The sequence below is a fragment of the Chrysemys picta genome, chromosome 10 (assembly GCF_011386835.1).
Source record: "Chrysemys picta bellii isolate R12L10 chromosome 10, ASM1138683v2, whole genome shotgun sequence".
Lineage (NCBI taxonomy): Eukaryota > Metazoa > Chordata > Testudines > Emydidae > Chrysemys > Chrysemys picta.
Window position 1 is genome coordinate 72,695,168 of NC_088800.1, and position 14,434 is coordinate 72,709,601.

A 14,434-nucleotide genomic window follows, 5' to 3' on the forward strand; every position below is an offset into this window, starting at 1 on the left:
TGGGGGAGTTTAGTATGCCTCATGGAAAAATTTGAAAAATGAATTTTTTAATTTCATTTGAAATTTTCAGGGAAATGGGGTTTTGTAACAAATTTTAAAAAAGATTTTTTTTAATTTTTCAAAACATTTCTGTTTGTTCTGCTGGGAACACTCTCTCTCTCTTTGGGGGATGGGCGGGGAAGAATAGGGTGAAAAAGTCAGTGGTTCATTTCTCCCTTCCTTCCTCCCGCTCATGAAATTTGTAATGAAAAACTAAAATTTCTGACTTAAATGTAAATAATTCCTTTCGGTTGAAAGAGGTTTTTCTATCAGGGAAAAAAACTTTTGATGGAAATGTTTGGATAAACTCTGGTACCAGGCATGTCTGACAGAGATCCGCTTATGTTGCATCATCTTCTATTCCATCAGAAACAGCTGGTATACTCTGATGCTCTTGACTTCACAGGACTGCTCATTGAGAGCACAGAAACATTTGGAGAGCCTGGCTGGCATAGCTTTGGGATTTGATTCAATTCTAAAAGGCTGTCTGCCACTCAGATGGGAAAACCACATAACTTTGGTTTCATTTGGCAGCCCTTCTTAGAGTGACATGTTCCAAAAATTCTTATCAGTAATCCACCCACTGCATCTTGACTCATTAGAGAGATGAGAAATGCTCGCCTCCATTGTAGGTTTTTGAAGCTATATTTGCTTCTGAGTCCTCTAAAAGGTGCCAACTGGAGGATTTATTGTTTTTGTGTTAACTGTTTACAAGAGTGTTTTTTCCCCTATAAAATATTCTGTTCAACTTAGCAGTGCTGGCCATGCCTGCATTGGTAGTGCTATCAAGCTCTGCTACATACTTGCATTTTATTTTATAAAATAAATTAAAAACGACCTTTGAGGAGTTCACTTGCAAAGGGTGACTTTGGAATGTATTCTGACTTTATCACAATGGTCATTATGTAGTAAAGCTTCTTAGTCAGCCCAGTTGTCTAGAGATAGCATAGCACATGGCCATATGGGAAATCAAAACTGGATGTTGTTTGGTCCTTGCCTCCAGCATAGGGAGAGACTGGGAGCACGGCAGGCTAGTGGTTCTCAAACATCTCTCTGTGGCCTGTCAGTAGTCAGCAATTTGAGTCTCTAGAGGTGTCACGCACTACTCCTGACAGGGTGATAGTGGTAGGCTTGCATTGTTCTCTAGCAATCCCTCTGGCCAACCCAGTAGTCTTTTCAGAGCCCGCACCCATTCTTTTACACTATATAATGAATAACAAGTAAAGAGACCTGCCAGTGCAGAAACCTTCTATAATCTTTATGTTCATGCATTTGTCTTACCCATTTCTAAATAAAATAAAAATGGCTAGACAAGTCCTTTGACTACAGCAGCTCTCATTCCCCTTAGGATACAGGATGTCTACACTGCAACACCTGCAGCTGGCCCATGATAGCTGACTCAGGCTTGCAGGGCTCTGGCCTTGAGACTGTTTCATTGCAGTGTAAACGTTCCAGGCTCAGGTTGCAACCTAAGTTCTGGGACCCTCCCGCCTCGCAGGGTTCTAAAGCCTGCGCTCCAACCTGAGCCCACACATCTACACCAGGGTTACATATGGATGCTTTGTCTGGCAAGTCAACCACACCTGGAGCTTGGATCCTGGCTCACACTCCAGTCAGAGATGTCATCTGGTTGGGCCTTTTCTCCTTAGACAGGGCAGGGTTGTGGTAATTTCATCTCACTGTGCTGATCCGATGCAGTTGATTTCAGGAGCTAATGAAAAGCCAAGAGAGTGAGAGAGATAATAGGAGAAAATAAGGGTGCAGAAAGTAACACAAAGTGAAGGGAAACAGAACAGGATATTGTGTGCACCTCTGCAGTGCAGGTAATTGGGTATCCTCACTGATGGGCTGAGGACTGGGCTCAGGAATCTCAGATGAAAAACAAAGTTCTTAAAACAAGAATAAGGCCTGCTGGCCTTCCTTTCATGAAGAAAGTCTTCTGGTCTGCTCTGCTCTTCTCTTTCTGGCCTGGGATTGGGGAAGATGAGAAGAACTGAGATGGCTAGAGATGAGAGTGTGGGGATGTGTTTGGGAGGTATGAGGGTTTTTTCCCCCAAAAGTGTCTGTTTATTAACCCCCCAAAGGAAAAAGTCTCCTCATTATTTTGCCCACCAGTTAGGCCTAATATCCACCGTACCAATTTTGGTTCATTAATTTCCGGTATCACATCTTCTTACCAAGCATGATTTCAATAGTCCTTGAACCATATCAATAAGCCCTCTTTGTTTGGCCTATTCCAGTTTCTCTATCTGTTTTTCTTGTTCTTAACATTCACTATTAAAAACAACTTGACCTATTTTACACAGTTAGTTTCCAAGCAGGCAAAAAGTTATAGGCTATTGTGACATCTTATGAACTCCCACATACTTTTTCCATTTGCACTCACAATTGGGATACATTTTTAGGCCCAATAATACCGACAGACCATATCTATTCTAAATGAAGTCCAATGAAAACCTGTATGAAATATTCTAATATCATTTACTATTTTTGGCACCTCGGAGAACAACCAGAAACATTGTCCCTCTCCCAGAAAGCACACAATGTAGATTTGACGTGACAACTAGGGAGGGTCAAGCAGACCCAATAAAAAGAGAGCGAGACGGAAGGACAAGACTGACCAGGAAAAGCTCACATGGTGACTTTGATGTGCACTTTGAGTGTTCCTTTAAAAGTTAACAGTATATTATTTCCCCCTCATCCCCTTCGTTTCTTATAGATAAGAAGGCAGATTTGAGTTCTGGGGAGGGATTTTTGTTAAAGAAAGTTAATGTTCATAGCCAGTAACTGCTTAACCTGCGTCTGACTTTGAGGAGAGGCTTCCAAAATACCTACAGGGATTAATTTACATTATGGAATAATGACCTGCAAAAGTTCAGCTCAGGATAAGATACTGGCATATAGGAACATGCATACACCTACTTTTCGGTTGTGATCTTCCCTGTGTTACTGCTGTAACCCCTCAAATGTAAGTGTTATAATAAGAGAGTGGTCCAAGTTACAGTGTTCAAATTGGGATCCAAACTTCCCCAGGGTGCTCAAATCCAGGTGCTCAGATCCATTCTAGAGAACTGGACCAGTCACTGAGTACAGATGAGGTCTGAACTTCCCCAGTGTTCTGCAGAACTCCTATCCAGGGTTCTAGTTCAAACTCCTCTCTAGGTATAATCAAAATATCTCAAAGAACCTACAACACCACTTCATAGAACCTTTACAGAGAAGGACATGAACAGTGCTGCTTGAATGAGGTAATAAGTTTATAATTGTGGGCCAAATTCAGAAGCCACATGTAAGTTAGACCAGTGGTCCGGGGCCCCCTGGGCAAGCAAGTTTTAGGGGGTCCGTAAACCAGGGCCAGCATTAGACTTACTGGTGCCCAGGGCTGAAAGCCAAAGCCCTACCATGCAGGGCTGAAGCCCAGGGCTCCGAGCCCCACCATCTGGAGCTGAAGCCGAAGCCTGAGCAACTTAGCTTCGCGGGTGCCCCCTATGGCATGAGGTCCCAGGCAAATTGCCCTGCTTACTACCCTCTAACGCAAGTCCTAGCTTTTATATGCAGAAAAACAGTTGTGGCACAGGTGGCACATAGAGTTTTTATACCATGTTGTGGGCGGTGTGCCTCAGGGAAAAAAAAGAAAAGTTGAGAACCCCTGAGTTAGACTCCCTTAAGCTCAGACTGCCTTGACTTACATGCTGAAGAGCTGGAAGAAGGTATAAGCATAGGTACTGGAACTAGAGGTGCTGGGGTTGCTGCCGCACCCTCTGGCTTGAAGTGGTTTCCATTATATACAGGGTTTACACTTTGGTTCAATGGCCCTGAGCACCCCCACTATAAAAATTGTTCCAGCACCCCTGAGTGTAAGTGGAGACTACTTTAACTTGCACCTTTTTCTAGCTCCTCAGTATGTAAGTTATGCCAACATACCCATCTCTGAATGTGGCCCTGTCACTGTGGTCTTCACATGCAGTACTAGGTAGAGCTGAAGTCCAGATTTACAAACTAAGAAGTGGTTGTTGTTTTTTTAACTCCTTCTCCAGTGCTCAGTATCTGGAATCCATTTCAGGCACTTTGTGTGTCCCTTTCCTGATAAGTCTGGGGAAGACTGAACTGGATCTTATCATTGTAAACTTGCACAAAAAGAATACAGTCCTACAGAAGGTACAGGAGTGTCTGGTAAGCATGATACTTTTCTTTTGGGTGGGGAAAAAGTGCAACAAAACAAAAGCCACTTTTGCAATTACCCTCAATTGGGATGGTTTCTACCTCACAAGGTAAAATAAGTGCTACTTTAACATTGCGTAGGAAGTTCTGCATTGTGGCTTTGTCAGATTTGTGTTTTCATTGTAACACAGTACTTGCAATTTCATATTGTGCTTGACCTTATAATCCGTGGACTCTACAGAAATAACCATATTGAGACATGTCTGGGACACATGGTATGGCCAAACCATATTACAATATGGCTTGTTCCTGTCTGTGGCCTTGTCTGTACTGGCATCTTTCAGGAAATCTCCCAGTGGTGCAGCTTTACTTGTGGTAGCAGTGGTGGTACAGCTAGAGTAGACATGGCTTAGGGATGGTCCTCTAGACCTCAGGGTTAGCCAATACAGTGGTATAGACACTAGCAGCTGGTCTAGACTAGTGCTCTCCACATTGCTAGCACTTAGGGAGCTGCATTGGTGTTAACCGTATGGTGGGAGACTTCTTGGACATTCTCAGCATTAGATGCTAAGTAGATAGAAAATAGTGTTATAACCATGTTTGAGAACCATATCTTATCCTAGGCTTTCTATCACGGTTTAAACATTGTTATCTATAACAAGGTCTCATTGTTTCCTTGTGCTCTCCCATTGGTTTGTATCCACCTGTTTTCTCTTGTCTTATACTTAGATTGCAAGCTGTTTGGGGCAGGGACTGTCTTTTTGTTCTGTGTTTGTACAGTGCCTAGCACAATGGGGTCCTGGGCCATGACTAGGGCTTCCTAGACCCTACCATAATACAAATACTTTTTAGTAGTAATAATAACATAACATGTTATTTTTTTCATCCACATGGGTAGAAACAGGATATATGTTATAACCGTGCTGGGCCACAACTGTTCCATAACCACGTTTACACATGCTTAGCTTTGTAGTGTAGTCAGGATCTTTCTGACTCACAGATGAGTAAGGACTGCAAAATTGGGTCCATGTCTACACGAGCTGAAAAAAAGAGGCATTTATATTTAAGGAGTAAGCGAAATTGCCTTGTAGAAATTCCAGTGGAGCCAAGCATTAGTCCACTCTAGTCTTAGGACCACGCTAGTGCAGAATATGTCTGATGTTCTGGACCATGTAAGCCCCATAGCAGACTGTAGATACGGGCTTAGCAGCCTGCCTGTTTGTTCAGAACAAAGGTCAAATGGCTGCAAAGGGCCAAAAATTCATGCAACTCCCTGGTTTTGCAGAGTTGTTTTCAGTACAGCTCAGGGGGATTATTGCTAATGCTGCTTTATGGGTTAAAGCTGTTTAGCTCAACAAATACAATTCCTTCACTCTGATTTAAAGCAAAAGAAAGCCTCTATTTCCTGCTTGTTCCTCTCTGTTGTAGCTAGTACTGTATTTCTTATAAGCATATCAGTATCTATCCAGCTGTGTTCTCTTCTAAACTGTACAAATACTTATGTTCTCTTCTTCCCAATGATTTTTATGTTCTCCGTCCATGACGTAAATCTTTCTTAAAAGCTATATTCAGTCCCCTGCGTGGTCAAAGTGTTTGCATGAGAAGCCATTGCCGCATGCATTGAGTTGGTGAGGACAGCACAGACTTGGAAAGTTTTTACACCAAGAAACATATCCTGTTTCTCCAACCTTTGCCGATCTTGAGCAGCTGTACCAGGCACAAGCTATTCCCCAGGAGAGGGAAATGGACGGTCTTTTCTCCCAGGCTGCAAAGTTGCATCAGCACTGTTCTGTGATTGCTGCTGTAAACCTTGAGGCTGTAACAGTCCTGCTGCTATTGCATCCTTGCTGTATGAGGGAAATCGGCTGGTTGATCCATGTAGCAGCAGATGCTCATCCCGTCACATAGTACTGCTGTGCACCATAAACCTCAGTGCAATGACATGCAGGGAGAGACCCTGCAGAGGAAGGCTCTGTGGCACTAGGGTGACCAGATGTCCCGATTTTATAGAGACAGTCCCGATTTCTGGGTCTCTCTCTTATATAGGTTCCTATTACCCCCCCACCCCCTGTCCTGATTTTTCACACTTGCTCTCTGGTCACCCTATGTGGCACTCAGGGTTTGTGCCCACCCATTCCAGCACAGACTCCAGGAAACCTTGCTCCCTGGTCTCCATATGGCAGAGCTGCACCAGTTTTGCTGCATCGTGGGTGTTCAGTGGATATGGAGGAGGGGGCAGGATTTTGCTCTAATTGAGAACTATGCTTGTTGTTTTGCTTGGTTCAATATTTATTGGACAGAGCTTGCACTCCACACTTCTTCCTGCACCCCAACCCACAGCCCCAGGCTCAGCCCGGAGCCCCCTCCCACACTCCGAACCCCTCGGCCCCAGCCCCAAACCCTCACCCCCTGCCCCAGCCCGGTGAAAGTGAGTGAGGGTGGGGGAGAGCGAGCAACAGAGACAGGGGGGGATGGAGTGAGCGGGGCAGGGCTTTGGGGAAGGGGCGGGGTAGATCCTGGGTTGCACTTAAATTCAAAAAGTGACCTTGTGCGTAAAAAGGTTGTAGACCACTGATCTAGATATTTGCCTACTTTTACAACAAGCTACATAAAAAGCACTAGCAAAGTCAGTACAAATTAAAATTTCATACAGACAATGACTTGTTTATACTGCTCTATATACTATATACTGAAATGTAAGTACAATATTTTTATTCCAGTTGATTTATTTTATAATTATATGGTAAAAATGAGAGAGTAAGCAAATTTTCAGTAATAGTGTGCTGTGACACTTTTTTGTGTTTTTATGTTTGATTTTGTAAGCAAGTAGTTTTTAAATGAGGTGAAACGTGGGGGTACACAAGACAAATCAGACTCCTGAAAGGCATACAGTAGTCTGGAAAGGTTGAGAGTCACTGGATTAACCCACCTGCGCATCTGCTATTGTTTTGTGAGCAAACAGTTACTGAAACTCCCAGGCTGCGCAGTACAATACCTGGTATTAACTTTACCAGTGAGGTAAACACATCAACTTTGGCCTCTTTGTTTCAGAACAGTTCCATCAGTGATGAATATGACGTGGACATACTTGGAAATCTAATCTGCCATTTACCTCCAGCAATTATACGCGATGGAATATCCCTGCGGGCCATGGCAATAGCCCTTCACCAATTCAGATTCTGCCGACAGCTCAGCCATGAACAAAAGACTGAAATTAAATACAAACTTACTGAGTTATATGGGTAAGATATTAGACATGCAGTTTTTCTTTTGCTGGGGTTAATCCATATAAAAACTCACCATTTGCTTTGTCCAAAACAACCTGCGTTTGAAAAATCCTAACCGTAGGTACTTGTCTGAATTTGCAAGGCCCTACACTCAACCGATGACATTTCTCTGTTTGCCTGTAACATGATAACTTTTGAATCATGCATCAGTTCCAACATTTCAGAGAATGTTCTAGGAACCAATGGGCAGAACCCTACTGATTTTTGGGGGAAGTAGAAAATTGGAAGGGGGAAAATGGAAGGTGCAGAGAGGCCCTGCCCTCTGTTCATCAGAGTCCCAGCTTCAAGCACCTTTGGAATTGTAAAGATCTGAATTGGTTGATGGCACCAGTTAATGTCTTCTAGCATAACAATATCCCTGCTCATCTCTGCTTATCCTCCCAATAGAGTTGAACATGTTGGCACTGAATGACTTACCTTCTGGACATAAAGAAGAGAAATAAGAAGGGTGGGAGAAGGAGGGGGCACACGGAGCCCCAGGAATGGGAGGGGAGCACAGGGCTCCTGGCATGGGTGGAATGGGGTTTCACACAGAGCCCCTGACATGGGGCGGGAGCATGGAGAGTGGGGGACATACAGATTCCCTGGTGGGGGGAGAATGGAAGACCCTAGTATGGGTGGAAGGAGGGAATGGGGGTGCACAGAGTCAGCCTCTGGCATTGGGGGAGAAGGGGAAACCTTGGAATAGGGAGAGGAGAGAATGGGGGGGGGGCATGCAGAGCTCCTGGTATGAGAGAGGGGTGGGGAGGCTGCAGCAAGTCCCTGATGCCAAATAGAAGGGAACAGAGGGGACCAGGAGGGTAGCACACAGGAAGCTTGCGGGGAAGGGGGGAATAGTGAGATGCAAGGGGAGCCCCAAGTGTGTGCAATTAGTGCAGTTTAAAGAAGCAACAAAGTGTGAGCCCCACTAATGTTAATTCATAGCTGTCATACTAGAAGACTAATTTGAACCTAACTCATATATCAGTTATGCAAAGAAAACTATCCCAAATCCCCACATTATAGGAATACACAATTTCTCTCTTGTGGTCTCTTGTCCCCTTTGGAAGAATCTCATGTTTGAAGGCAGAGCCTGAACACAAAATCACTGCTCCTTAGTCATCACTTAACTAAGCTGTGCATGCAATCTTTTCCCCTTCTATTCAGTCACTTGAGACTGCTGATTATTTTTTGTTGCTCTTCTTTGAATTTCCTCCAAAATGTCAGTATTTTTCTGGTAATGAAGTGCTTGGAACTGAATATATTAAAGAAAGTATTAAAAATGGTTTTATTTTTCAAATGTAAGTTGAATGTCAGTTTTACTGAAAACTGGGTTTTTTCAGCTTTTAAAATATAATGCCTGTGCACTTTTCAATCTTGGCACACGTTCAGGCTAATGTACTGTGCCTCATTGCACTAACATGTCTTGGTATATTTCATTGGGTAACATTCTTATATAGTCAAGCATCCTGATAACAGGTCAAATCCTAGACTCCCAAATAAAATACCTTCTATGAACGTCCAAAATATTTGTAATGGATTTGTTAATCAAACTACTGTCGTTTACAAAAAATTTTAGGCTGAACATTAGCAGTGCAGCTATTTTCCTTGCCAACTAGCTGGTTGTGTGGATTAACATCAGTCAGTTTAGTATCTAAGGACACAATCATGCAAGGTACTGAGCACTGCTGTAGTGAGTTGAGGGCACTCAGCATCTCGTAGAATTGAACCTTAACTGCAAAAAGTACCAACGTTCTAATGAATAGTTCAGAACATCATTTCTAGAGATGCAGGATGTACATATTCCTAGAATTCATTTATAGAATTATAAAAACAACAGAGGCTTTCATTGGGCAAGACTTGTCCTAGTGCTCCCTTCCATGCACTCTTAGTACAACAGAGGAGAAAGAAATACAATAACAGAAAAATATGAAGCTAAAATGATGCATAGCTAACTCTACTACTGTTGCCTGCTTTTGTCGCTTTCCATTCCTCTTTTATAAAGACAGCATTATCAGAAAGAGATTGCCACAATCTCTGGTTAGTTTCCAGGGCCTGTGTATTAATAATCTTTATCTTTCCAGAGTAAGCAAGACACTGCCGTTTGTAATGTATATGGGCCTGATGTTCAGAGGAGCTGAGCACCCACTGAAGTCAAAGGAAGTGGCAGGTGCTCGTCACCTCTTAAAATCAGGCCTGTGTACTTTTAGGGGCTAATCCTGCAAATATTTAAGCATGTGAGTAAAGTTACTCAGGTAGTTAACTATTTGGAGGATTGGGTCCTTAGTGTAAGCTCTGTGGGAAAGGAACTGTGTCTATTTTTGTTTATAAAGTTCCTAACTCACTTTTGGTGCTGTGTAATATGATAGACTGTTATAATGAAAAATAACAGAGGTTTTAAAAGGAGAGAGATGCATCCTTCGTCAGATATTATGGTAATAGGCATGCAATAAATACTGAGAGAGATGTACAAAGAGGGTGGAAAGCACTCTCTGACTAAGGAGGGAGAGACAGCCAGGGCCGCCCAGAGGATTCAGGGGGCCTGGGGCAAAGCAATTTCAGGGGTCCCTTCCATAAAAAAAAGTTGCAATACTATAGAATACTATATTCTCGTGGAGGTCCCTGTGGGGCCTGGAGCAAATTGCCCTACTTGCCCCCCCTCCCCGGGTGGCCCTGGAGACAGCTTTGTAGATTCACCATAAATCAAGGAATTCCAGGAAAATGTGATCTGATGTTAAAACCCAAAATGTCACTTTGGTAAAGAGGCATCTATCTTTGCGACTGTATACGCTATAAGACACGCATGCAGATTTAGTACTATTATGAGTCAGGGTGGTATTGCAGGCATTTGGTATTTTGTGTATAATTTTCCAAAAAAAATTCTCAGCATCCCAGAGAACTGGACGGCTCAAACAACACAGGATATTGGACCATTCGTAGCTCTTTTGTCAAAAGATGAATTAACGGTCCTTGCTGAAAAGGTATCTTCTCATTTTAATTTTTAAGATTCTAGAAGATCATTTTAAAGCTTTACTATAGTAAATGTTGTAATTCAATTTAAAATACATGCATTCCAGTACTTAGTGGGTGTTTAATTCAGGAGCGCCGCCAGCTTTTCTGCCGCCCCAGGCGGCGGAAGGTCCCGCCCCGAAATGCCACCCCCCACAGAGGCGGCGGAAGGGCCCGCCGCTGAAATACCACTGCGGTCGCCGTGCCCCAAATTGTAGTGCCCTAGGCGACCGCCTAGGTCGCCTAATGGGTTGCACCGGCCCTGGTTTAATTCTACTTGCAAGGAACCTTGTAAATATTTTTGCCCAGTCCTGCATTCCTTACTCAGTCAAAACTCCTGGGATTTAGCCCATAATCTAAAGAGTTATCTGTACTTGTACATAGATAAGTGCACATTGTTATATAGGAAGAGATTATATATTTATGGATCTGTACACAACCTGTCATGCTTTCAAAGCTTCATACAGTGCAATGTTCCCTGCTCCCCATCATGCTATCAAAATGTGAAGAGTTACCTTACTTGGATTTAAACACTTCCTAACCCATTATTAACAGTAGGAGCATACTATGAACTATGTATGTAGTGTAGTTGTAGCCTTGTTGGTACCAGGATAGAAGAGAGAGACAGTGGGTGAGGTAATATCTTTTCTTGGACCAACTCCTGTTGGTGAGAGAAATTTGTCTTATAAAAGATATTACCTCACCCACCGTGTGAGTTATATAGGCAGATGACGATTTATACCTTTGGGCCTTGGGCTAAGAGCCAGTGTAGTATCAGTAATATCTAATGTGGGACTATATCCTGCTCTCACAGTGGTGAACTAAGTGGTTTCTTTTCTGTCCCTCATTTTTATAATCTTGTGATCTTTATATATCTGTGTAATCTGATTAATTTATTCTGGAGAAGCCAGACAAGGGTGCAGTCAGGAAGGGGGTTTTCTCAAGGGATAAAGTTTAACCAGAAATCAAAACAAGTTTGAAATCAGCAAGAAGTGTTATTGAAAACTCCCTCCAGCCTGTGGTTCATGCCAGTCATGGGCTTATGTAAAAGGAGCCTCCCCCAAATCATGGTCCCTCTATCTTCAAGGAGCCAATTTACAGTCCTTTCCTCTGAACTCCTGTAACAAAAAAAAAGGGAGGGGGGTGCTGAGTTGTGGTTAACTGTTTGTTCACTGGAGCCTAGGCAGTGCTCTTGCCCCTTGTCACATCCTAACTACTTTGTTTCAAATGGGAGGGAGTTCTGAACATTTCTTATTGCTTTTATCTCTCCTCTTTAAGTTCCCAAATACAATTTTACAAATAGCAAAGATGGCTCGGCCAGCATCTTTACCTGAAGAGTTTCTGTCCGCTATGTTTGAATCTATTCGCAACTCCAGTACTAGCATTAGAGCATCTGACCCCACAACTGGTGAGTATTTCACTGGGTACCTGTCCAACGTCAATGTGTTGGATTGACAGTGGTGACATTTTTGACTATGTTGCTGCAACCTGAATGGTCTCTTTGTTGTCAAATGCCTTTTGAGAAGCAGTAGAAAAAGCAAAATGCCAAGTATTTTAAAGAGGTTCAGTCTTTTAGAAACATTAGAGCAAAGACTTTCACCATTAACATCCTTATCTTTTTTAATGATCAACTAATGAAATGCTTTACTCCATTAAAAATACACTGCTAAACAAGTGCTGAAACATGTCTGGTTGCCTACAGATTTTGCATCTTAGAATTATTTTGTTTTGCTTGTAGTATAAGTGAAAGTTTCATGAATAGAAAGACAGCAGAGAGCCAAAATGTTGAGCCAAAAGATGCTGCCCAGTTAATCCTTTATCAGACATTAGTATATGTTGACTCAGCTGTTCTAAATGTGACAACAGTGTACTGTGGTCTGTCTAAACTGACTATATGGGTTGCTACAGATTAAAATAAATTTTAGGAAAAACACAATTGTTTGCTTATCAGAAACTCTTGTGCCAAATGAAGTCTATCCCATGTATTTATTACACATACTTTGATTATATGTGAGTATATAGCTACATTGTAGCCGCTGACAATTTAAAAGATCACCCTTGCCATGACCCAGGGAGAATATTTAAACTATGTAGTCTAATGGACTGCAAGACATACCTGCTCCTGCTATTGGGTAGATGTTCAAAGGCATAAATGTGGATTAGGCACCCAGTGTTTTCACTGTGAGTTGGGTGCCTACCTGCCTTTTGCATCTTTGAAAGCTTCACCCTGTGTTCTTTGTTTAATATAGTATAGGCCCCAATCTTTCATGGAGCTCTATAGTGTTTTTGAATTACCTAAACTAGCAGGCTGAGGGGAGATATGATTGCTCTCTATAAATACATCAGAGGGATAAATACCAGGGAGGGAGAGGAATTAGGTGCCATTGTGGACATAAGAACAAATGGCTATAAACTGGACATCAATAAGTTTAGGCTCAAAATTAGGTGAAGGTTTTTAACCATCAGAGGAGTGAAGTTCTGGAACAGCCTCCCAAGGGGAGCAGTGGAGGGCAAAAAACCTAACTGGCTTCAAGACTGATCTTGATAAGATCATGGAATGGATGGTCTGATGGGACTGCTACAACTGCCAGTAGCAAATATCCCCAGCTGCTGGTGATAGGACACTAAATGGGGAGAGCTCTGAGTTACTACAGAGAATTCTTTCCCAGGTATCTGCCTGGTGGGTCTTGCCCACATGCTTAGGATCTAACTGATCGCTGTATTTGGGGTTGGGAAGGAATTTTTCCCGGGATCAGATTGGCAGAGACCCTGGGGGGGTTTCGCCTTCCTCTGCAGCATGGGGCACAGGTCACTTGCAGGTTTAAACTAGTGTAAATGGTGAATTCTCTGTAACTTTAAGTCTTTAAACCATAATTTGAGGACTTCAGTAACTCAGCCAGAAGTTAGGGGTCTATTACAGAAGTGGATGGGTGAGCTTCTGTGGCCTGCAATGTTCAGGAGGTCAGATTAGATCATCATGATGGTCCTTTCTGACCTTAAAGTGTATGAGTAACATGGATCCAGAAGCCACTCTGGCTCACCTCACTGGCCCCCTCTGCATTCACGGGCAACGAGCAGCCAATGCAGAGCCCCCCAGTGCTGCAACGCTCCCCACCAAAGGCCATCTTGGTGCTGCAGAGGCCTTTCATTCTTCAACAAGTATGAATAATTTGGCTGGGGGGAGGCTTGAAGTGGAGAGTTTGTGCTGTCATCAGACACCCACAAGAAAGCAAGCCTGAATTAATTTTAATGAAGTTCTGCAACATAATCATACACAGTTTATAGAGAGCTCATATAGCAAGTTTCAGCCAGAAGTGAAGTTTTATGACTGTCACCAGGTCAGCTGCCTCCCTAGTGTCCCCTTGTGGTCTGAAGTTGTTCTGCAGGCACCTTGCCTCAGTTTCCCCCTTCAAGAGGATTCTTAAACACACACAAACTCCTATTAAATTCAGCACACTCCTTCCTATGGCTGGATTTATTAACCTAACATTTCAAAATAAAAGTTCTCAAATCCCCATCAAGCTTCTGCTCCAGTCTTCCTGCTGGGTGCCTTGCAAGCCTTCCCTGCCTATAGCCCGTTCCCTGAAAACTCAGGGTTCCTTGATTCTGCTTGTTTCTCCCTGAGCATCCCTCCTCTTGCAGATTCCTACTGCTCTTTAGAGAGCTCAGGAGTGTCTACTTTGTAACTAGGGTTGGTTGGCCCCAGGCCTCCAGCCATTAAAGGGGGAAGCCACCCTGTTACAGTGACTGACTTCTAAATCCCTGAAAAACAGGATTATTATGGAAACACCTTCAGGATTGCACTGATCTAATGTTGCTCCTCAAACTTCAGTAATATTATTTAAAATAAAAGTGAGTGTCCTATGACCACTTTTTACAGAGGGGAGATCCGAGGCAAAGAGATTAAGTGATTCACCCCAGGTCTCTCAGTGAAGCAGTGGCAGAGCTGGCTAGGTCTC

At 43.0% G+C, this 14,434-nt stretch overlaps 1 protein-coding gene across 2 annotated transcripts in view; it reads left to right on the top strand.

Moving 5' to 3' along the window:
* The window catches only part of OTOA (otoancorin), a 59,386-nt gene that overhangs the window by 23,180 nt on the left and 21,772 nt on the right, over positions 1–14,434 (top strand). For both annotated transcript variants that reach the window (XM_042853204.2, XM_065559985.1), the window contains 4 exons: positions 4,077–4,212; positions 7,252–7,442; positions 10,354–10,447; positions 11,754–11,883. In XM_042853204.2, coding sequence (XP_042709138.2) covers positions 4,077–4,212; positions 7,252–7,442; positions 10,354–10,447; positions 11,754–11,883 — 551 coding nt within the window. The remainder of the gene's footprint in view (positions 1–4,076; positions 4,213–7,251; positions 7,443–10,353; positions 10,448–11,753; positions 11,884–14,434) is intronic.